The 25,590-nt window shown below is 41.8% G+C and overlaps 1 protein-coding gene across 6 annotated transcripts in view; it reads right to left on the bottom strand.

The window, feature by feature from the left end:
* The window catches only part of ptprq (protein tyrosine phosphatase receptor type Q), a 91,723-nt gene that overhangs the window by 53,966 nt on the left and 12,167 nt on the right, over positions 1-25,590 (bottom strand). For 5 of the 6 annotated variants that reach the window (XM_028450723.1, XM_028450724.1, XM_028450725.1 and 2 more), the window contains exons 3-12: positions 19,305-19,413; positions 18,545-18,659; positions 15,084-15,153; positions 12,476-12,675; positions 9,531-9,759; positions 9,323-9,451; positions 7,863-8,009; positions 7,007-7,167; positions 4,398-4,809; positions 4,152-4,316 (exon numbers count right to left, since the gene is read on the bottom strand). In XM_028450723.1, the coding sequence (XP_028306524.1) occupies positions 4,152-4,316; positions 4,398-4,809; positions 7,007-7,167; positions 7,863-8,009; positions 9,323-9,451; positions 9,531-9,759; positions 12,476-12,675; positions 15,084-15,153; positions 18,545-18,659; positions 19,305-19,413 (1,737 nt within the window). Of the gene's footprint in view, positions 1-4,151; positions 4,317-4,397; positions 4,810-7,006; positions 7,168-7,862; positions 8,010-9,322; positions 9,452-9,530; positions 9,760-12,475; positions 12,676-13,896; positions 14,156-15,083; positions 15,154-18,544; positions 18,660-19,304; positions 19,414-25,590 lie in introns of those variants that run through there. The other variant, XM_028450726.1, reaches the window with a different exon arrangement.

The following is a 25,590-nucleotide window of genomic DNA, read 5'->3' as shown; positions in this document are numbered from 1 at the left end:
GGGGCACACAACACTGTGGTCATTAAGAAATTACAGCAGAGACTGTATTTCCTCAGGACAGGAGGAACAACCAACTCAGTCAATAACTTTTAGTGTCTTTTTACCGCTGCTCCATAAAGAGCATATTGACATAATGCATGTGTGCGTTGTACAAGAAAGCACTCCAGAAGGTCATTATTACAGCCGGAAAGATCATCGACTGCCCTCGGCCCTCTCTGGAAGATCTGTACAGTTCCCGCTGTCTCAGGAAGTCACACAAAATACTCAAGGTTCCACCTCACCGAGAACACTCTTTGAACTACTGTCCTCTGGCAGGCGCTTCAGGACAATAATTGCACTCAACAAACAAAAACTGGACACACACACACACACACACTGATAGGGAATTGTGCAACAACAAATACACAGTACAATAACCACAAAATGTGGAATGACTTGTGGTATGAATGTTGTGTGGTATGTTTGTTATGTTATTTTTTCTTTGTTTTTACTTATTTTTTAATGCTTGGTACCTATACACCTTAAGGATTGCACTTTTTAATTTTGTTGTACTGGTACAATGAGAATAAAGTGATTCTTGATTCTGACACCTGTCATTAACATGAATAAGGTGCCATAATGAATGCTGTCATTAAGTGTCGTTCGTTACCCTAACCCTAACCCTATCTAACCCCACTAGATCCCTCCACCTAACCCAAAAAATGCCAACATAGCTCCAAAGGTGTCATATTTAGTGAACAACACTTAATGACAGCTTTCATGACACCTTATTCATCCTATTGACAGATGATGACTGTGTAATGTCAGCCTCATGTATAAAACGTCAAGTAAAATGGGTTATGGCAATTATTATATTAATCATCATATCATCAAATATGTGTTCATGTGTACAATTTGTCATGTGTCTATATACAATGACTGCATTATATGGTTTTGCTTTTGAACAGAGGCGTTGCTCCTTTGCTGAGTCATGTTAGATTAGATTATCCACAGTACAGACAGTGTATTCACAGTGCCAGCAACAAACAGTCTCTGCTGAAGGCCTCATACCAAAAACTCACATTCTTTCACATACACACACAGATAAGCTACATCTAATCAAGGCCACTTCTTGAAAGGAGTGTATATCTGTGGAGCTTGTGATTGGCTGATTTTTTTTAAATCTCAGTTACTAATCTAATTCTTCTGAGTTGTTTCCGGCTTTGTTGCTGCTGTCGGCACCAATCTCGCGAGAACTGCCACCCAGGCCATTTCAGAATCAGAATCAGAATCAGAATCAGAATCAGAATCAACTTTATTGGCCAGGGGTGAACGAATACACACGAGGAATTTCTTTTGGTGACCTGTGCTCTCTCAGGTAGTATAACATTAAATAATAACAATCAACTAGAATAAAGAAAAAGAAATAAAATAAAGAAAAAGAAAAAGAAAAAAGAAGTATAAACATAAATATAAGAGTAGTTAGACTAATATGTGCAAACTAAATAAAAATAACAAGATAATAATAATAGTAATAATAATAATAATAATAATAATGAATAAATAAGAATACAATAATAATAATAATAAGATAATAGTGCAGTAGTGCATTGATGAGTAGTGCAAATAGGTGAACATTTAAATGAAAAAATTATGTCCATGAACATTCACAGTGACAAGGTTGTTCCAGGGTTGATATGCTTAGTTCCAGGTTATATCACAGTAACAGAAACAGGTTCAGTTCCAGGTGGTTCTGACTGCACCAGAGAGCCAGCTGTTCCACCTCCCGTCTGAAGGCAGACTCGTCCCCATCCCTGATGAGACCGATGATGGTGGTGTCGTCTGCAAACTTCAGGAGTTTCACAGAGGGGTCCCCTGAGGTGCAGTTATTGGTGTAGAGGGAGAATAGCAGTGGGGAGAGAACACACCCCTGAGGGGCGCCAGTGCTGAGTGACCGGGTGCTGGATGTGATGCTTCCCAGCCTTACTTGCTGCTTCCTGTCAGTCAGGAAGTTGGTGATCCACTGACAGGTGGAGGCCGGCACTGTGAGCTGGGTGAGTTTCTGGTGAAGGATGTCCGGGATGATGGTGTTGAACGCAGAGCTGAAATCCACAAACAGGATCCTAGCGTAGGTCCCTGGGGAGTCGAGGTGATGCAGGATGTAGTTCAGTCCCATGTTGACTGCATCCTCGACAGACCTGTTTGCCCGATAGGCAAACTGCAGGGGGTCCAGCAGGGGTCCTGTGATGTCTTTCAGATGGCTCAGTACCAGCCTCTCAAAGGACTTCATGACTACGGACGTCAGGGCAATGGGTCGATAGTCATTAAGTCCTGTGATGGCAGGTTTCTTTGGGACTGGGATGATGCTGGAGCTTTTGAAGCAGGATGGTACTTCACACAGCTCCAGTGATGTATTGAAGATCCATGTGAAGATGGGGGCCAGCTGCACAGCACAGGCTTTCAGGCAGGAGGGAGATACTCCGTCTGGTCCTGGAGCCTTTTTGATCTTTTGTCTCTTGAATAGCTGGCACACATCTCTTTCATTGATCTTCAGGGTAGGTGGGGGGTCAGAGGGTGAGGTAGGGGGGGGAGTGGGGGGAGCAGGAAGGGCAGAGTCCAGGTGATGGGCTGATGCTAATGAGCTGGGGGGTGGGTGAGAAAACCTGCAGTAAAAGCTATTCAGGTCTTCAGCCAGTCTTTTGTTACCTGCAGGGTGGGGGGAGGGTTTCCTGTAGTTGGTGACTTCACGCAGGCCTTTCCACACTTCTGAAGGGACTTTGTTTGAGAAGCTTTGTTTTAGCTTTTCAGTGTAGCACCTCTTGGCTACTTTGATCTCCCTAGATAGAGTGTACTTGGCCTGCTTAAACAGGACCCAGTCCCCACTCCTGTAGGCTTCCTCCTTAGCCTGATGCAGCATCCTGAGTTGAGGTGTGAACCAGGGTTTGTTGTTGTTGTATGTGCAGAAAGTCTTGGTCTGCACACACATGTCCTCACAGAAGCTGATGTAAGATGTCACAGTGTCAGTCAGTTCATCTAGGTTGTCTGATGCAGCTTCAAAAACACTCCAATCAGTGCAGTCAAAGCAGTCCTGTAACTCCTGCTTTGACTCCTCTGTCCATTTCTTTACAGTCCTTACTACAGGTTTAGCAGATTTAAACTTATGCCTGTAGGTGGGGATGAGATGAATCAGACAGTGATCAGAGAGCCCCAAAGCTGCACGGGGAACAGAGTGATATGAATCCTTTATTGCAGTGTAGCAGTGGTCCAGTGTGTTAGCACCCCTGGTGGGGCACTTTATATGCTGTCTGTATTTTGGGAGTTCGTGGGTTAGATTTGCTCTGTTAAAATCCCCGAGAATGATTAGCAAAGAGTCTGGGTGTTGTTTCTCCACGTCTGCTATCTGGTCAGCCAGGTGCTGTAACGCCTCTGTTACACAAGCCTGAGGTGGGATATAAACACCGACCATAACAAACGAGGAGAACTCCCACGGAGAATAAAACGGTTTACAGTTTATAAAAAAACTCTCCAGATTAGGGCTACACGTCTGCTTCAACACTGTGACATCTGTACACCAACCTTGGTTAATGTAAAAGCATATTCCGCCGTCCCTCGTCTTCCCACAGAGCTCTTTTACGCGGTCCGCTCTGAGGAGCTGAAAGTCCGGTAGATGTAGAGAGCTGTCCGGGATGAGTTCACTGAGCCAGGTTTCAGTAAAACACAGGGCGGCGGATCTGCAAAAGTCCGAGTTTCTAGTGTTTAGGAGCAGCAGTTCATCCATTTTATTTGCCAGAGAGCGGACATTCGCCAGGTGAATGGATGGGAGCGCAGTGCGTAATCCCCGCTGCCTCAGTTTTACGAGCGCGCCTGCTCGTAAAAAGGTGGTAGTTCTCGCGAGGCTAGTGACAGCATTCAGTTTAATAAGGCATCTATTAATTATTATTACATTAAAATACGGGATATTTACGAGAAAATACGAATACGGGAAGATGGCGGGAAAGAGGGGTAAATACGGGAGTTTACCGGCCAAAACGGGATACTTGACAGGAATGGTCCAGAGTGACTATTAAATAATCACGGAACAATTGGTAAAAATTTCAGAATGTTTTGAGAAAGTCAGTGGACCATTCGTTGAAATGACATGGAACACATGTCTTTCCAATGACTTACTGTACCTTGTTCCCTGGTCTTTTCATTGATGTCTTTAGCCGGACCTTCACCCACAGTGGTGGAGGCAGTGACTCTGAACGTGTACTCAGTGAAGGGATGCAGATCATACACGAGGTAGGACACTGTGTCCTCACTCAGATAGTCTACCACGTCCTGTCTCACTGTGACGCCTGCAGCAGAGAGGAAAGAGTAGGAGTGATTTTGTGTGTAAGCTAACAGAGATTGTGGTTAGCTTTATTAGCCTCTCCCACCTGTGGTAGCAGACGGAGCAGAGCTGCGTGGTGTGTCAGCATCATCATGTGTGGACAGGTGGAGGCTCTGGGTGGACATTCCTCCAGCTCGGGATCGTTTAGTGAGCCAGGTGGGCTGAGTAGTAGCGGATGGAGCAGAGGAGAGTGGAAACTCAGACTCAGGGGATGAAGTGAAGAGGGAGTCTGATTGATGACTGTAGCTGGTAGTGATTGTGGGCTCAGGCTGTGGAAGAGTGACATTGACTCCCAGTGGAGAGGGTTTGACTCCAAAGGCAGTAGATGGCTTGCGGTCAGACACGGTGGCTGTGAAAGACGGAGGAGACGTGGTCAAGAGGTCAGCAGCTCTCCTACGGCGTCCTGGAGTCGTCTGGAGAGGAGACGGAGTTTCATTCAGGAACATGTCTGTGGCATCCTGCAGAAAGAAAACACACAAATAAATTGAATCAAAGTGCAAAAACTCACTGATATTTTAAAGTGATTATTAATAACCTTTGATTTGGATACAGATTAGTAATTTTGAGACACAACTCTGTAACTACACCTTCACCTTTCTTAATAATCTCAAAACAGGGTATTAAATAAAGGTGGGATGATATATCGCAATATTAAAGCAGAACTAAGGAACTTGTGCTTTTCATAAAAACTCCGCACCCCCGGCCGCCTGCAACACCCCACAGCTACATGCGCACCTTTTGCTCTCTCAAGACGGTAGCAATCGATCACTGAAAAATCCTAATACAACAGTGACACTAAGGGTGCTTTCACACATTAAATCTCATGTGAACAGTATGAGGAAGAGAGACAAGTACAATAAATAAATGATGTGGGAGTAATATGGAAGGGATTGTGGAAACGTGTGTGATGTGATGTGTTTGTGTGCTGACAAAGTGGCTCTGAAAATGGATGGATGGATGGATAGATAGATGGATGATATTTGTGTGTGTGCTGCCTAATGGAGCACTGGGTTGCAAGTGTGTGTGCGTGCCTACTGCCATGACGACACTGTGTGTTGCTGCTGAGCTGCCACTGCATGGAGTTGCACGGTTCCTTAGACAAAGGTCTTCTCTGCCTTTTTTTGCTGGCTCCGCCATGATATAAATTTGAGAAAAGTGAATTTGTAGACAACGGGGCTGGTCATAATCTAGCATTAGTTAGTATTGGGGCTGCCGTAAAGCAGTACGTCTTGCTACCGGGTTGGAGGCAGAAAAGTTGCAAGAGCTGTTTTGTAACCAGAGACAGCAGGGGAGATGAAAGACCCCCCCCCCACTCAACTTATAAATACTTGTTGCCCTCACAGGGACTACAAAAGTTACTTAGTTCTGCTTTAAAATGTTACAAAAATGCTAATATTTAAAAAAAAAAAAAAAAAACATTCTCATCTTAAATCTGGGCCGTTTAGCCTATTTTAGTTTGATGCTTTAAAAACTTGTGGTGCAAAGTTATCTCACTGAATCTCATCCGGATTGGACCAAATTGTTTATTTTGTATTTCATTACCATCTTGTGTATTTTTCTTTTATTTTGTGTATTTTTCTCTTATTTTGTGTATTTTTCCTCTTATTACCTCTGCCAAGAGCGAAGCGCAGAAGCGGAGCAAAGCAATGCTTCATGCGAAGCAAAGAGTGGTAAGGTTATGTTTTACCCTCTGTTTGTCTGTGTTAGCAAGATAACGTGAAAAGTTATGAACAAATTTGGATGAAATTTTCAGGAAAATTGATAAATGGGAAAAGGAACAGGTGTTTGAATTTTGGTGATGTTCTGGCTAAAAACACACACATATACATATACATATATATCCCATTCATTTTCCCATTAACACTGTGGAACTTGTGACGATGTCATGGGTCCTCTCAGAGTCAACAGCTAAATGTTGACAGGTAGTCATGAAAATCCTGAGTTTACCATGTTACCGTGACCGGAGCATGTTAGCTGAGCTTGAGCTACTTGGCAGACGTCAGTGCTTTTCTAGTTTTGTATGTTTTTAATTTTTTGTTTTCTTTAAAGTACATTTGACAAGTTTTTGTTGTCATTTTGTGTATTTTTCTCTTTGTATTTTCATCTTATTTTGTATGTTTTTTTTTGTCTTTTTGTGTTTTTGGCGTACATTTTCTGTGTATTTGTTGTTATTTTGTATATTTTATTCTGATTTTGTGTATATTTCTCTTATTTTGTATGTTTTTTGTCTTATTTTGTACATTTTACTGTCGTTTTGGGTTTCGGAGTAAATGTAATGTGGTTTTGTTGTCATTTTGTATGCTTTATTCTTATTTTTTGTGTTTTTGGAGTTAATTTGTTGACCATGTCTGTAACAGATGTTTTCAGTGTTGCATAACCTGTGTGTGAATGGTCTTGGTAGAGAATGTCCAGAGTTCAAGTCAAAGAAAAACTTGGTTATTGCAGGTTTTTTTTTGTCTTTTTGTATGTTTATCATCTATCATCCCACCTTTTACAGTGAACCATAGCTCTTTAGTTTAAAGGAAGTTTTAAAGTTTCTAAGTATTAACAGAAAAACTGCCTGAGTGACTTTTAATATTCATTCAAACAGTTTCTGTGTCAGGTTTATGGAATAAAAAAGGATGTGTTCCACTATAGACAGATTTGTGTATCTACCTCTGTAGTGAGTGTAATGTCCTGCATCAGACTGTCATCCACTAAAACCTGCAGTCTGTACTGGATTATGGGGCCATTGGGCTGGGCAGGGATTCTCCAGCTCACACGGATAGAAACGGAATCCTCAGCAACCGCTGCCAGGTCCTGCACGGCGCTGGGAGCTGCACGCACGCACACACACACACACACACACACACACACACACACACACACACACACACACACACACACACACACACACACACACACACACACACACACACACACACACACACACACACACACAGAGTATTTAACTCAGCACTGACATGAAAACTTAAGGAAGGATTACAGGTGAGGACAAAAAAACCCAGACCCAACAATGCAAGACATACAGTGTAAACACCTTTTAGTCTACACCATGTTTTTAAATCACTCAACTACCAATGATTACGACACAGGGTTGGTTTGTATTTTTCTCTTATTTCATGTATTGTCCTCATATTTTGTGTATTTTTGTCTTATTTTGTGTATTTTTCTCTTGTCTTGTGTATTTTTTCTCTTATTTTGTATGTTTTTCTTTCATTTTGTGTACTGTTCTCTTTTTTTGTGTCTTTTTCTCTTTTTTTGTGTTTTTTTCTCCTATTTTGTATGTTTTTTCAAAACAATGCAAGAAAAGAAAAAACAAAAGATGAAACAAGATTAAAGAATTCTGTTCAGCTCTGAAAACAAACTAAAAAAAGTCAAAAGAATAGAATTAAAGCTGCTGGAGATGATTTTTCTTTTATTAGATTAAGTGTTCTGCGTTTATCCTTCAAATAAATGTGTATTTGATCATTATAATCCAATGTGCATTGTTGTTTCTGAAGGCGCTGACCTTCAGCAGGTGTGATGACAGCCTCTTCAACTGCAGGACCAACCTCTCCTGCTGCCTTTGCTCTCACAGCGATCCTGTACCTCGTGTAAGGATTCAGAGCCGTGAAAGCAAAGCGTGTGTCTGCTGTGCTGTTGTCATACAGAAACCCTGGAAAACATTCAAGAGAAACTTTTCTGTGTGCAGAATCATAAGAATTAGCAGCATCCCTAATTAAATGCACAAAATGATTCCAAAAACACAGGAAAATAACAGAAAAACCAAGAAAATGACAAAGAAATGCAAACAATTACTCAATATACTGACAGCAACAACAAAAATACACAGAGTAACACATAAAACTACATCAAAAATATAATAAATGAGAAAAAGCACATCAAACCAAAAAAAAAAACACTAAAACAAACAAAAATACTTACAGTAATAGGGATAGACCGATATGGATTTTTTTAGGGCCGATGCTGATACTGATTTTTTTTCCCATCAGCCTTAGCCGAGGACCGATATGGACTGCCGATTTTTGGGGGCATTACTACTTACTTTTGCTCCCTCAATTTACATCATAAAAATTACACAATGATGATAACAAACGGTACGAGTCTCAATTTTTTAAAAAAAAAGGAACATTTATAGAAATTAACAAAGTTGAGGTAGAACGACAACAAGTAAACAATATTTAACAAATATTAAAAACAGGCAATGTTGAATTATTATATTTCTCCTCTCTGTAAATAATACGGATCGGCGGACGCAGCAGCCCGCATCAGATGATGCTGATACACGTAAAAAGACAAAAATTGGCAGATAATATCGGCCGGCTGATGTATCAGGTACAGAGTAACACATAAAACTACATTAAAAATAGTACAAAAACACACAAAGCAACAACAAAAACACAATAAATGAAAAAACACAAAACGACAACAAAAATACACAGACCAAAAATAAATGACTCCCTCTTCCTGTCTCTTCTTCTTTCTAATATGGGGTGGGGGGGGGGGGGGGGGGGGGGGGGGAGGGGGAGAGGGATAGTGGGGTAGTAATGTGTGATGTGTGTGAACAAGTTAGTCAGTCCTGTTTCATCCTCCGGCCGGAGCGGTTTTCATTTTTTGACCATCTTGCTTGTACCTTTTGATTTAGTCTAGAATAAAATCATTTTTTATTAATTCATCATCTCTTCAGTCTGGTCTTCATCATTTACCAACGCAGAGGGTGTTTGCCAAGTTAAAGACGAGGTAACCGTAACAAAAGAAACTTTCCTTTTGATAGGCATGCTGTGAAATGCATGTTGCACAAGAAAATGTGGATTTTTGATTTTAAAAAGTGTGTGTTTTCAGTAGCTATTTTTGAAATACTAAATGTGGTTGTTTGAATTCTAAAAAAAAAGTGGGTTACAATTTAATGTCTTTGGCAAATTGTGGGTCCCAGGGTGAAACCAGTTGAGAACCTCTGGTTTAACCTACCTGTGGGTCCGTAGAGGTAGAGCACGTAGGTGAATTTTCCCGTCACGATGTTTGGTGAGTTCCAGGTGAAAGATATAGATCGAGATGTCATATTCATCACAACAAAGTTCTGTGGCGGGTCCTCTGGAGCTTTGAAAACAAACAACAAAACCGCATTAATAGAACCTTACGAAGCAAACTCAGTCGACATCTTCTTTTCTGTCCTCACCTGACTCTGGCATGCGGACCATGGTGGAGGCGATTTGTCCCTCTCCGTCAGACGTAAAGCCCGACACCTCAAACAAATAAGCAGTGTATGGCCGTAGCTGATCCACTGCCACTGAGATGGGAACGCTCCAGGCCGCGGCGGGGGGTACGGCCGTAAGGGTGATGGGCGGAGACGAGGCCGTTATCTCCAAAGGACTGAGAGTCCCACGGGACAAGATCTCTGCTGCGTCCTACACGCACACACACACACAAAATCATATTTGTAATGGATTAATTGATAATTAATCTGTTGCTGTTGCAAAAAGCCTTTTCACACTCTCGTAAATCTCGCTCTCGTTCAGTTCTCGTGCGTGACTTCAATGGTCCAGAGGGATAAACTCCCCTTGGCTGACAAAGAGTCTGACAGAGATATAGATTATTTTTACCGTTAGAGCATTTATTTCTTGAAAGATTTTTTGGAGAAATCGTGGTATCGGCCTCCATGGCAGAAATGCTGAGTTAGCTGCTAAAGCTAATGCTGCACACGAGTTGATCATTCAGGTTTTTCCTGACTTTTTAAACAGTGACCAATCAGCTGATCAGTGTGGTTTCACTTATCGGCCTGTTTAGTGTCCATCTTGTGCACTTCCTTCAAATTTGTAAATTTAATTAAAATAATAGCTTAATAAAAAATAATCATGAACCTGGTTAGTGAATGGTGGACCTCGTAAATTTACCTTTTCAAAGTGAAAACTCATAATGTCCTTTTCATCTCACTTGTCCCATCAATAATAAAGATTTTATTTATAAGCACTTTTCAAAAACTCAAAGACACTTTACAGTTGTTAAAATAATTACACAAATCAAAAAAAGAAACTAACAATAATAAAGGTAAATACAGAAAAATATACATAACAATCACAAGTTAAAAGCTTGGGAGAAGAAATGTGGAAACAGAGGAGGTCTGTCGCTTTGATACTGTTTCTCTCATTGGTTTTACAAAAGTGCTCAGATATGTGCATCATTCGCGGGTAGAGTCAGAGTTACGCCCGCTGGAGACCCAGATAATCTGTGTTTTGGTGAACCTGGTGTAATCTGTGTGGAAGCGAGGGGACTGCCTTGCTTCCATACTGCTGCTGAGCTGCTCCCATCGGTTTTTAAAAGTGCTCGGATCAGCCGAAAGTGGCATCAGCGGAAAACCCTGGTCCCTCCTTGAGTCTGTGTAATATTAATAATATAAACACTAAAGATCTCTGGAATAACATTACAAACGCTGTTATGTTGGAGATATCAACAGAGTGAATGAGCTTGTTTACGTTTATATCCCTCTCGACCTATCACCCCCCAGGTCACGCATGCGCAGTTCCAGAGTGTGAAAAGACTTATTGTAATTGAATTGTAATTGAGTTTAGATAATTGACTTTTTAATTGTATTTGGCATGAACATTCCATAATGACTGTCAATTACAAGTTAATTGAAAAGCTGTGGAACCATGTTAAAGTTCTATGGCTTAAACCAGTGGTTCTCAAACTTTTTTGGTTCAAGTACCTCGTTTCTCTTATTTCTGAATCCAAGTACACCCTTTGTCCGACTTCAACATTTTGCTCAGAATACTATGAAAAAACAACTATAGATCATAACGATGGAATGAATGAGTGATAACACATTTTAAAGAAACTAACTTTGTAAATAAGTGGAAAGAAACAGTATTTAGTAATTGCTGATTAGATTTATTTCTATCTTTTTTTTTATCATTTATGGTCATCTCCCTCCTGATGTGAGACCAAGAATAACCCTTTGTATTTTCAGTTCATGTTTTAATCAAGATCATTTCTATCATTATTTTGTGTAATTTTGTTGTTGTTTGTCTGTTCTTTTTATTATTCAGTAAATGTTTCTCTTAATTTGTGTGTTTTTGTTGTAGTTTTTGTGTGTTGTTGGTATTATTTAAATTATTCTCTCTTTTTGGTGTCGTTTGGTTGTTTCTGATGTTGTTTTGTATGTTTCTCAGTTATTTTTGTGTATGTTTTAGTGACTTAGTGTATTTTTCTCTCATTTAGTGTGTCTCTGCTGACGTTTTGTGTGTTGTTGGTAATGGTAAGTATTTTTCTCTCTTAGTGTGTGTTTTTGGTGTCATTTTGTGTATTTTGTTGTTGTTTGTTCTTTTTATTATTCAGCATTCCTTCCGTTATTTTGGGTTTTTGTTGTCATTTTGTGAGTGAGTGTGAGTTGTTGGTAATATTCAGTATGATTATCATATTTTACTAGAAATAAACATTATAAAATATCATATTTTTAATGCGTTCATTTGGTAATTTTCTTCTCTCTCTCAAGTACCCCAGGCAGCGCCATCACATACCCCTAGTTATACACGTACCCCCATTTGAGAAACACTGGTTTACACATACGTAGTTGACAATTATATATTAAAAAGAAAATAATATAAACTTTTCCCACTACCTGTCACTTTCCTTCAAAATCTTGTTGGTAGCGGTCAATCATCATACAGCAGGGGTATAAGGCTCAGACCCCCCACCAAAAATATTAATACCAATATTTTCATTGATTATGAAGACTAAAAAGGTAACCAAGAGATAAGAAGATGATGATGAATACATTTTTTTAGTGTATTTTACAGCTGATGTAAGACTTGGGTCAAACTGACCCATTATCATAAGAGATGCTAACAGAAAGCTAACACGAGATGTTGTTATTCACTTCAGTCTCAGTAATTGTATTTGTGAGCAATTGTAACTGGACTTTTGTAATTGAGAATGTAATTGTAATTGACCTTCAAGAGAAAAATAATACTGTAGTTGTCATTTTAATTGTAATTGGAAAAAATGCCAGTGAACGTAATCGCAATTGAGTTGTAATTGAACATGGACAATTGAAGACGTAATTGTTATCAAAACATGTAATTGACCCAAACCCCTGGTTTTTATGTTTTTGTGGCGGAGGATTACATTGCAGTGAGGCAGCGCTCCAGTCATGATGTCCTCCGCGTTGACCTCCAGCGTGCGGATGATCTGACTTGTGCGAGCGTGCTTCGCCGTTACAGCAAATTTAGTGATGAGGCCGTTGATTCGGTGCGGCAGATACCATGTGACCATGACTGAGGTGTGATTCTCAGCGTAAGCCGTCAGATTGGTCACCAGGCCAGGAGCTGCAGGAAATAAAGACACCATTGGCTGAGGAAGGCGATTGTGAAAATTAGACATTTTACCAATTTATTTACTAACCTACCCGTGTTGATGGTATTTTTTAGCTAACAAACTAAAACTGACTACTGCAATCCAATGCTATACAAAGTTAAGGCCCGGGGGCCTTAACTTTGCCCTTTAGGGCAGTGGTTCTCAAACTTTTCAGCCCGCGACCCCCAAAATAAAGGTTTCAGAGACCGGGGACCCCCACTGTAACTGGAGGTGGTTGAACACAGACATGAACATTGAAGAACAGTCATGTGGAGACAGGGCCCATCCATGAAGAATGGACATTGTTCAATGTCTCTGTGATAACCACATTTAATTATTGATTTGAATAGTATCCACTGTTATCCAGGAAGTTGAGTATTATTTGGGCCATAGTATAAAGTCATCTTAAAAATGCAAATCCTTGTCTTAATCAGAAAAAAACGGGTTAAAAGTGACCAAAAATGGTATAAAAGGTGATGAAATGGGATTTTAAAAACCACAGAAATTGGTTAAAAGCAGCAAATACTGGTAACGAGTTCAAACAGGTGCCATTAATACAGGTAAAGAGTGGAGGACAGAGGAGCCTCTTAAAGAAGAAGTTACAGGTCTGTGAAAGCCAGAAATCTTGCTGGTTTGCAGTGGCGTGCCGTGCATTTCACACCTAGGCCTTCAGTGATGTCCTACACTGAATGAATCCACCTCTTAATACCATTATTATGACACCATGTCTCTCTAAACCATACATTTATACAGAAACAAACATAGTCGAGTACAACTACTTTATTTCCGGAGCATTTAAAATCAATACATCCGTATTAACAATTAAGAGTAGTAAAGTAAAAGTTATATGATCGCTTGGATACTGTCACAACTTAAAAATAAAAGGCAATTAGTCTACAAAAGTCCACTAAACAGCACATTGTCGCACCCGTAAAGCAGTTTCATTCATTCATGTCCGACAGTGGTGAAATGGCGTAGCCTACTCCTTGAACGTCCACTTTGATATAGATTAAAGCGAAACAATTCACTGAAGTCACAGGTGCGCCAGGTACCGGCACATTACGGGCTCTGTCTCAACGGTAAAGTGCAGGCTGCACTCGGCGCGGCAAGGCGCAGACCACCCCGCCAGACCGTCAAGACAGGGCTTACGAAATAAAATCACAAAAATATAGAAAAAAAAGCTTTGTACTCACCAAAACGACTATCCCCGCTTATTTGAACACAAAATCCATCCTCCTTTCTTTCCTCAATAAGTCTTCAATGACTGTTGTACAGTTTATCTGTTTGTCTCAGTTCCACCAACAAGTCTATCGACATGGAGGCTAGTGCTAAAAGCCGAGTTTCTCTGATCCTGTGAGCCAGGGATACCGCTCGTAGTTGCTGCTCTGAAAGTGGCGCACAAACCCTTCTCCTGGCTGGGACAGGTTAGCTAGCGCGGAGGTTGGACGACCTAACGGGACACCAGCTTCTATTTGGTTAACGTCACTCTACTTTGCATAGCGCTGCCTCTCACTAGTGCGTATCCAATCAGAGGACGTGCTAGCTGGCCGTCATGTCACCAACTCGAAATCTGATTGGTTCTCACAATCTGTCTGTTTCAGTTCATTTAAGTGTACAGGCGCCCCCACTGTAAATTCTGAAGGCCTCGGGAAGATTTTGTGGAGCCTGGCAACACGTGACAGCTCAAATATGATCGGATGAAAGCTATAAGATAAATATACAATCCTGGAAGCAGCGCAACCAAGAGGAAAGCTATGAAATGAAGAGAAAAGACTATGAGGAATAATTTAATACATATTTATGAAAAAAATATATTAAAATGAAATTTATTTTCTGATGATGTTTAGGCCAGCAGAGAAGGCCTTGCTGGCCCTGACGGCCCACCACTGCTGGTTTGTAGGTGACCAAATACCAGTACAGAGGGATTTACAAATTAAGTCATTAAAAAAATCCTTCAATGGGATTTTCTGGATTTTTTTTTTCTCATTTTGTCTCTCATAGTTGAGGGAAACTTATGATGACAATTACAGGCCTCATCTTTTTAAGCTGACTAAATACTTTTTTGCCCCACTGTAACTCAGCTGATATCCCCCCAAAAAATTAGCAGGGCTCACATTCTCCATGCTTATAACACATGATGGCAGTCATTTCAAATCTGAAATTGTTAAAGGAAGTCTCTATTTTTCACAAATCCTGCAATTTTCTTGAAATTATTACACAAAATGTCCCCAAATTACATAAAAATGAGTGACAAAACCAAATAAATAGCAGAAATCACAGATATTTCTATCTACAAAATAAAAGTTGATATGTGAACATCACATCACATTAGCCCTAAACCCTAAACTGCTCTTCTGTGTGCGTGAGCAGGAATACTCACGGGACTCTGCGGTTTTTATGTACAAAGATTTGCTGAATGTTCCAATTCCAGCTGAAGCTATCGCTGCAACCTGAAAATGAACAGATCATTAGAAGTCAGTGCATAGATGAAGTTAAGAAATATTATTCTGTAACACAATGCAAATTTATTTTAGGATTTTCTTTACAGTATAAATGAAGTTTAAAAATCTACTAATAATGATGCTAAATATAAAGATTTCCAAAAATATTTGATAAACAAGCAAATACAAATGTGTTAATGAGAATGTGGGACATAATTAATATGTGTGTCCAAAATGATTTGTAAGTGGGTCATTGTGGAATAATGAATTGTGCATGATCACATGTGCAGTGACAACAGACAGTGGAAAGACCCATAGATCTGTTTACCTGATTAATAATGGATCAATCAGGATCAATTACAGGTTTTCAGTGGGACCGTGTTCTGTAGCAATGGAGCTAAAAGATGTTTCTTCAACAATACATCAGACCCAAAATATCTGCACCATATGCACTTCAAAATTTTGTTCTACTTTTCTTTAATTTGGTTCAGCTCATTTTGACAAAACATCCCATCCCGAGCAAGTGTTGAGACATCATTGCTGATTTCTACACCAATTTCAGGATGAGGGTCTCTTTGGGAGCAATACAATAACATCACATTAGTATTAGAGGTAGAGATTGGTATTATTATAGGGTGCACTATCTCTGTGACACTATTCTCCCTAGCCATGAACAAGCTCCCCAAGTCTGCTGAGCCGAGTGCAGAGGACCCCTATCAAAATCCAGACAACGGCAACAAATGATGGATTGGGCCTGGATGCAATTCAAACCAGCCAAGTCAAGGCCCAAAGTGCTGAGGAAAGGGAAGGTAGAGGACAAGTTCCATTTTAATATCACAGGCACAGCCATTCCAACCATCACAGAGAAGTCAGTCAATAGCTTGGGCAAGGTTTTTGACAGCTCCCTGAGAGTCACAACATCTATCCAGTCAACTTGTACTGCATTGGATGGCTGGCTGAAATCCGTGGACAAGTTAGGTCTCCCGGGAAAGTTCAAAGCCTGGGTATACCAACACGGCATTCTACCCAGGATCCTGTGGTCCCTCCTTGTCTATGCAGTCCCCATCTTAACAGTGGAGAGCTTAGAGAGGAGGGTAAGCAGCCACCTCATGAGATGGCTTGGATTACCAAAGAGCGCGAGCAGCCTCACACTCTATGGGAACACCAATACACTCCAGCCGCCCTTCAAATCCTTAGAGGAGGAGTTTAAGGTTACAAGAGACAGAGTAGTGGCTCAGTACAGGGACTCACATGATCCAAAGGTGACTAAAGCAGGGATCCAAGTGAGGACTGGAAGGAAGTGGAGGGCAGATGACGCAGTTCTAGAGGCAGAGGCAAGGCTGTGTCAGAGGAGCCTGGTAGGAGTGGTCACACAAGGCAAAGCTGGGCTAGGTTCCTTTCCAACTCCCCAAACAAACACCAGCAGGAAGGAAGTGTGCCGCCTTGTCCAGGAGGAGGTGAGAGCTGCAGTGGAAGAATCAAGAACTATCAAGCAGTGGTAATGAAGCAAGAGGGAGCTTGAAGAAAATGGGAGAATACAGTCGAGAGGAAAGTGACCTGGGCTGAGCTGTGGAAAGCCGAGCCTCACCGCATCAAATTCCTCATCCAGCCAGTGTATGACATATTCCCAAGTCCATCAAACCTGCACATATGGGGCATAGCAGAGACATAAGCATGCCCACTGTGTTCCAAGCGAGGAACCTTGGAACACGTTCTCAGCTGCTGCACCAGGGCACTTAGAGATGGGCAGTACCGCTGGAGGCATGACCAAGTTCTTAAGACCATTGCTGAAGTTATCAGTGAAGGACTTGTGTGTGCGAAGCAGGCCCGACCCTCCAAGGAAACCATCGCCTTTGTTAGAGCTGGGGAGCAGCCAACCCCGGCCAGAAGAACCTCTGCAGGAATAAGGGGTGGGGCTTCAGGGGCGACTGTGAGGGCGGCACACCCCCGGCCCGGGTCCTAGAGGGGCCCGGATAGAAGGTAGGACTTAAGGGAGCCGGGCCTCTACCATGGCTCAGGGGAGCTGGAGAAGGCGGGCCCTCCATGACTTGTGCCCAGAGGAGCACAGAGTATGGGCAGTCATCTATCATGCAGATTTATACAGGGGTTATAGAGACCCATTTTGTGTGACGTATGCATACTAAATTAGGAGCATGCGCACGCAGCCTCGGTGCAAAACAACCGGAGGACTCCTGAGGCGATGGTGCAGGGGAGCGGACGGAGCGTTATCTCAGTCTGGATGCAGTGAAAAGTGACCATAAAAAGCTGTAAATGGACTGATATGCATAGGTGGGACAGTAAGGAGGAGACTTAATGTAGAGATGGAAACTCATTAGTTGAAACTGATCAGAATACATGGAAATACACGGAAACCTTCGTTAACAGGAGTACAGCAGTCCTCCTACCTGCCCATTCATGACAGTAATAAGCATCTAGAGACTTAATGCTTTTAGGATTTCTTTCATTTATACACTGGGATTTTCCATCAGATACTGTATGTATAAGTATCTGGCTGGCCAGTGAACATTGGGCAAGGAGCGCACATCGGATAACCACTTGTTTTCGGGAATGCTGCGTGGGTTCCGCAATCGTTCACCTGTACTTAAAGTGAGTTTTCTTAAATATGCGGCCGCGTCCTGAGGTGACAAGCTTTCTATATACTACAAACTATTTACAAGCCTTAATAGCAGCTCATTCATTGGCATTTTTTAATTTTTCAAGCGTCACATATGTAAAGAACATGGTTTCTGCACAGAGCATTCTCCAAGTTAAAACTCACTTGAGGAGCACAGTGAGACAGGAGAGACTGAGTGGACTTGCCATGTTGTCCAAAGAGAACGAGAGAGCAAAGAAAATGGACATACAGAGCATTGTGGAGGAGTTTGCGGAGCGCAAGGCTTGTCGTATTCCCTTCAAATAGTGGTGAGTAGGCCTATAGTACTTCATATTGAAATTGTGTTTGTGAACATGTGGGCCACTGTGTCAGTTTTACTCAACTTTATAGCTATTGATACAGGCTCTGAGTGGAAAAGGTTAAAGTGGGTGTCAAAATAAAGCGGTCGCTATCCATGGTGCTGAGATGCTTTGAAGTTGTGTTAGTGACCATCCTAATGTTTTTGTTGTTCTCTTGTTTTGTTATACTTCATGTCCATTTAATGGACTTCAAAATGACAATCGTTCTCCGTGGTGTCGAAGCTTGTAAGCCCCGCTGTTGCGAGCATGTGTATGTTGTAAAATGATGTTATCATGAGTTTTATTATTTGGGTTTAAAGGGATCGGTCATTTTCCCTGCTCCCTGCCCGGTTCTGTTTTGTTCCAGCAGCCAAATAGAGGTGAGTTTCAGTAATACATCTTTTCTTCAGAAAATGCTAAATGATGTAGTTAAAGTTGTGACACCTACCTGAATGTGGTACGTGGACCCTGAAATAAAATCAGTGAGCAGAGTTTCAGGTATGTCCAAGTACTTTGTCACATGAGTGAACGAGGGATCAGGATATGGACACACCTCCTTGTACCTACCGGACGAAATTAAAGATTTTATAACATCAAGATTCACATGATGCGAAATGAGCAAGTATAAATAATGTAACAACGTTTGTATTTGCATCTTGTATGATCTAAAGCTTTTCAATATTTTAGCTAAGATCCAACTTATTGACATATTTTGCTAATTTAACAAGTTCTATGATAAAAATAAGAATTCTCAATGTTAAAGAAATAAGGGTTTTAGTCAAACTATTTCAAGTTGTCATATTTATTTGTAAGATGTCAGAGTGACTGCTCTCTAATCTCGAATTTTGCTATTCCCTGAGAATGAAATTCTGTGATGTCATTGGACCATCTTGCATCACTGTTAGCCCCGCCCCCTCCTATATAAACTATCACCTGTGGACTCTACAACCTGTGGTGAGTAGGATGGACTGAGAAAATAGTGAATAGGGAGTTATAGTGAGTATTGAGTAGTTAGTTAGCATAGCATAGATTTTATTGTATAGACTGGGAGTGGCTTAACTGCTCCAGGAGCCCCACCCATAATCAAGGCATATTTTGAATTTCCCCCCTAGTGTCAGGTCAGCAAAAACCTGGGGTTTAGTTAAACTTTAAGGCTTTCCCCACAAAGATTTCAAGCTGACTGAACTCATAAGATAAATAAAACCAACCTGATGACGTATTCGTCAATATTGTTGGCATCACTTGGCATTGCCCAGGAAAGCAGGATCCCATTAGAGCCCACAGCTTCTCCCTCTAAGTCAGAAGGAGGACCAGGAACTGGGAATTAGGAGAAAACACAGGTGAGCGGAAGAAGAAAAGAAGACATTCTGACAGTGAAACAATGCATGTGTAGAACGTTAATAAACAAAAGAGTGAAAAAGGTCACCTCAAACGTTTCTTGCATGTCATCATTAGACTTTAGGAGCTTCACAGTATAAAATGTTGGCTCTTCATTTCAATATAAATGTGAATAATATGATTTTGGAGCTGTTTTAGGGATCAGTGGAATCCTGGCAGCTGTGTGTTTATTGAACATCTGCAGCTCGATGGGACTCAGCATCTGTCCTCGCTAATCTTCAGTGTTCACTCGGCTGTGACAACAGACGACTTTGTACAAATCATTTGATTAGGAGCAGGGACACACACTACCCACTAAGAAAATACATTTTAAACATTTTAGAATGTTTATATTGGAATGAAAGGGGCTGTGTGAAAATAAGCCGGTTGTTCAGCACAGTTTCGCACTAAAAACAATTATTCATGGAGCATCAGGGCCCTAGCTACCACCCCCTTTAAAACAGTGGTATGACCCACATCTGCTGCCCGCTGTGGCAGGTAGTCTGAACCAGGGTTGAGGTCAATTATAATTGCAATTGTGTAGTTGATTATTAATTACAATTATGGCTGATTATAATTGTAGTTCAGTTCAGATAATTGGCTGTAATTGTTATTGTAATTGCCATTAAAATTCTATAAAAATGGCTAATTATAATTTAACACAAAACTGGGGAACCATGTTACAGTTCTATGTACTGTTTTACACATATGTAATTAACAATTATTAAAATATATTTTATATCAAGCTTTCCCACATTGTACCATTTAAAAAAAATATTAAAACCAATATTGTCATTAATTCGGAAGCCTAACAAGGTAACGAATAGATTGTTTTTAGTGTTTTTTTTCCAGATGATTTAGGACCCATTATCATAAAAAATGCTAACAGAAAGCTAACATAGGAAGGAATGTACGTATTACTCTGTAGTTATTGTCACAGCGGCTGCTATCATCAGCTTGTCCCCGCCACAAGCACACACAGAGAGAGGGCTGTGATCCCAGCTGCTCTGAGGGACAGCCGCATTCAACACTTCATTATTGCTGTTCACTCTGTTAGCATACAGCTCTGAACATGTGTGTTCACTTCTAGTACATTTTTACTTCCTGCTTTAAGGGCCGTAACACTGCTGTAACACCCACATACACTAGGATCTGCCGGCTACATTTGACCGTTAGGGTTGCGCATCGTTAACCGGTTCAAAAGTCAAAAGATTCTTTGGAATCGTTAACAAACACCCTTTATGATCCTGCAATCGATTCTTCCCGGGCTGCCCCGCCACTGTAAACAAACGTACCCCACTTATAAATTTGCGATGACGTCACACACACAAGCTGCTGAGGAGCAGAGGTGAGCTGAGCTGCTGCATTTCACAAAAAAGAACGACACTTTGGGGATCGTCACCTGTAATTCCTGCTAGAGGGATCTGTGCACCAAAGGCAGTAACACAACCAGTATCTGCAAACATTTGGCCACACAACACAGCATAATACTCAAGCAATACTGTGTCTTTGACACTTAGCAGCACTTCACTTTGTTTGGAGAAAACACGCCCTGGTGTGTCGACACCTGCAGACTAAGGATCTACACCTGCACCCACCATGGCAGCTGGTTGGTCAGACATGGCAGGCTGAGGAGTGGGTCCTGCTCAGAGATGAAGTCTATTCCGCCGCTGCACCGCTCCTCCCTGCGTGTCGATGATGTAGGACCTTGGGGTAACAGACTCTTTTAGCACAACAGCTGGCCTCTTCAAAGCCTTTTCATGGTCCAGCTTTGTGTAAACAGTGTACCCCGAACAAAGTGCCGGTAAATGTCTGGCACCGTGCCGTCGTTTATATGTTTATCCTTCTCACTAGCATCTTTCTGTTCAACAGTCCGCTTGTTGAGCCATTTGGGCCGAAGATTTATCTTAAGTATAGGAAGTGGACTGAACCCCGCAGTGGAACATGAGGTCGAGCGACAGCACAATAGGGCTATCAGTGGGTCTTTCTGCCCAAGGATCCGGCCTCTTCTCGGTCTTAACCGCTCTTTCAGCGTGACCGTTTCCCTGAGGGTGAAGGAGGCTTGATGTAATGTGAGTGAAGTCGAGCTGCTGTGCTAGCTCACTGAATTCTGCACTAGAAAACTGAAGTCCATTGTCACTCACCACCAGTGTTTGGAATAACGGTGTTTAAAATAACGTTATGTAACGGCGTTTTTTTTTTTCAGTAATGGGGTAATCTAACTAATTACTTTTTACGCCATTACAATGCTGTTATCGTTAATGAATGTTAAATGCGGTGCATTACATATATTGATTGAATAAACTGAAAGCATGCCTGGCTTCTTACTCAGCTGTAGTGAGGAGGTGGGTTAAAAACAAGGTGAGCGATTATGATTGGCTAAGGCGGCGTCATGTGTCATGGTAGCCAATCACAGCCAGTGTTTTTACACATGTGCCAGCACACACACACGAACACACACGCACACGCACACACGCACACACACACACACACACACACACACACACACACACACACACACACACACACACACTACAGATTTGGTGAAGCAGCAGAGATGGTGAGCGTAGAGCAGTCTGATGAAAAGTTGTCATTTTTAAGGTGACGATACAAACACTACTTTAAATTAATTGTGGTCAAAGGCAAGAACGTGCATGTGAAGTGTTCATTACATCAAGGAGTGAAGACTTTGTCGACATCCGTTGTAAACTACTCAATTTTAATGAAGCACCTCACGACACACGCATCTAAAAAAAAATCTATATCATATATCAACTTTTTTTTTTAACAGTAACGCAAATAGTTACCTTACTTGGTAATGAGTTACTTTTATTATAGAGTAATTAAGTTACTAACTCTAATTAAGTTACTTTTTGGAACAAGTAGTGAAAAAAAGTAACTATACTTTTTTAAAGTAACGTTCCCAACACTGCTCAGGCCACCTCACTGATGCATTAGCTTTGTCTCTGCACTTTGTCAGGCCCTGGTGTCCATCATATATCTTCTGTAAGATTTCAATAATTAATCTTCTCGGAAACACAAATCTGTTTCTCCTTATGACGTTTGAAGGAATGTTGCCAGCATATTCAGGCCATCTTGACCTGATGAGTTTGGTGACAGCCTGTAGTTCACTGTCAGCTGCTGTTGCCATCTTGGTTGGGGATGCTGGGATGCCTTGCAGTACTGTGGTCTCATAGCATGCTAAATCCTCTAGTGTGTCAGTTCCATCTTTTGTGTGTATTTGAGGGCTGCAGGACAGCGCATCCGCTGCAACAAGAGTTTTTCTTGGTACGTATTCAGCTACAGGATTGTACAGTACCTCAGCAGTATCATCAGCAGAAGTTGGCATCTAACAGGAACACTGTCAAGACTAAGGCTTTTGATTAATGGAACCAATGGTTTGTAGTCAGTCTCCCGCCTGAACTGATCTAAGCCGCATAAATATTTGTCAAACTTCTCACACGCTCACACACCATTTTTCGGCTTCTGTGAGACACCTGGAGCATTAGGCTACAGGCTTCCACTGTTCTTCATGGAGCTGGAGGAGCACACCCCCAGGCCATAGCTGTTAGCATCAACAGACACCGCTGTGGGTTTAGCGACATCATAGAAAACAAGGACTGGTGCTGCTGTCAGCAATTATTTGATGCTCTGAAAGGCTGGCTGTTGTGAGTGACCCCAGGCCCAGGCGTTATTGTCCCTCAGCAGTTCATACAGCGGCTGACCTATTGTGGAAAGGTTAGGGACATACCTTCCCAAGTAGTTCACCATGCCCAGGACTCTCTTCAGCTCCTGAACATCTCCTGGTGACGCTAACTGATGGAAGGCTTTTACTTTGTTTGGGTCTGGCCTAACCCCTGACTGGTCAATAAGATGTCCCAGAAGTCATAGCTGACTTTGTCTGAACAAACATTTATCTTTGTTGAGTTTTAACCCAGCTGAATCAACTCCCTGTAGCACTTTCTTGAGCTGAGCGTCATGTTGTTCCATTGTGGCTCCATAGGTAAGGATGCCGTCCATGAAAACTTCAACCCCATCCACGCCCTGCAGAGTTTCTAACATTTTTTGTTGGAAGATCTCAGGCGCGCTGGAAATCCCGAAGGGTAATCTTTTAAAGAGGTACCTGCCAAAAGGTGTAATAAAGGTTGCTAGCCTGCAGCTGTCTGGATGTAGAGGGATTTGCCAAAACTTGCTCGCAGCATCTAGAGAGTTGAACACAGCTGCTCCACTCAACTTGGCAGTTATTTCATCTGAGGTGGGTAAGACGTATCATTGTCTTTTTACAGACTCATTTAGTTTCTTTAAGTCTACACAAATTCTGGCTTTGCCAGTGTTTTTTTTCAGAAGCAGCACCATGGGTGCACACCATTCAGTTGGCTGTGTGACCTGCTCAATGATGGTGTGCCTCTCCATCATGTGCAGTTCCTCTTTTACTTTTTGTAACATTGGAAAAGGCACACGGCGACTAGTACGCACAACATACGGTTGAGTTTGTCTTCCTGCTTTACGCTGCCATAACACACACACACACTAGGATCTGCCCGCTACATATTACCATATGTGACAAAAGCGATCTGTTCCTCCTCAGTGTTTGACTTAATTCTGTTGCTTCTCCACCTCGACCTGGCTTTTTCTGCTTGATTTGCTGTGTAACTGTTGTGACTTACGCTGTTATGGGGACTTCAGCTGGAACGTCCAGAAATGCACGTTTACTACCGATGGTCAGTCAAGCAGCCAATAGAAAAGCCCAAAACAGCTCATGAAGCACACATGTTTGTAGAAATATCTCTGATTGGCTGACATTCAGATTCCAGGAGTGTGACGCTCTGGATTTATAAACTTCATTTACAGGGCCAGGAGAAGGAGATGAGAATCACTGTCCACTCATAACACTTTGGATTACAACTAAGGCTGAATGATTAATTGCATTTGCAATATTCTCGCGATATCATACAACGCAAATTTCTAATCGCAAAGGCTGCAATTTTTTTTTTTTTTTGGACCATCAAGCTACATCCTTATCGGCCCTGTTGCCAGCATTTTTTTTTTTTTTCCAACAATGTCTTTATTATTTTTTGCTTTACAACACACAACAACAGTACATCCTCCCAGACACACACCCGTGCTTCTGCTTCTTCAAAAAGAATGTCATGTTACAGGAGTGTACAGAGACATCCATATTTCCAAGAAGAAAAAAAAACAAACAAAGGGTTACTAAAAAAATGAATATAAAACTCAAAAGGTATAGTCCCAAGTCCGATTAGTCTCATGAGTCCTCATTACGATCCTCGGATAGATTCAAACGTTCCACGTAGGTGATAAATGGCCTCCATATGGATTCAAACAAGTCACTTTTCCCTTTCAGAAGATATGTAATCCGTTCCAGTGGTAGAATTGTCAACATCTACAGACGCTGTGACGTCCTACATCAGCTTCTGTGAGGACAGCTGCATTCCATCAAAGACCAGGGTGAGTTATAACAATGACAAACCCTGGTTCACAGCTAAGCTCAGAGGGCTGAGGGCAGACAAAGAGGACGCTTTCAGGAGTGGAGACAGAGCCAGGTACAGAGACTCGAAGTACACGTTTGGAAAGGAGGTGAGAAAAGCCAAACGTTTGTACTCAGAGAAGCTACAACATCAGTTCTCTGTGAATGACTCGGCTTCTGTCTGGAGAGGGCTCAGGCAAATTACAAACTACAAGCCCAGAGCCCCTGCTGCTTCTAACGACCTCTGCCTGGCCAACAGTCTGAATAACTTCTATTGTAGATTTGACAGACAATGGGACAGACCTGACTCCAACCCCCCTCACACCTCTGACCAGCCTCACTCCAACACCTTCAACCCCCACATCAAAGCTACAGTCTCACCACAGCTGCTTACAGAGGCTCTCTCCCCTATCTTACCCCCCTCCTCCCCCCCTCCCACAGAGACACCTTTCTCCATCAAAGAGAGAGATGTAAATAGACTTTTCAGGAGACAAAACCCCCGTAAGGCTTGTGGACCGGACTCTGTCTCTCCTTCCACCTTAAAGCACTGTGCTGATCAGCTGTCTCCAGTGTTCACAGACATTTTTAACACCTCACTGGAGACATGCACCGTACCAGCCTGTTTTAAG

The sequence above is a fragment of the Gouania willdenowi genome, chromosome 6, assembly GCF_900634775.1.
Source record: "Gouania willdenowi chromosome 6, fGouWil2.1, whole genome shotgun sequence".
In the NCBI taxonomy this organism is placed as follows: domain Eukaryota; kingdom Metazoa; phylum Chordata; class Actinopteri; order Blenniiformes; family Gobiesocidae; genus Gouania; species Gouania willdenowi.
The sequence above is the reverse complement of the archived record's forward strand: the minus strand, read 5'-3'. Positions and strand labels throughout refer to the sequence as shown.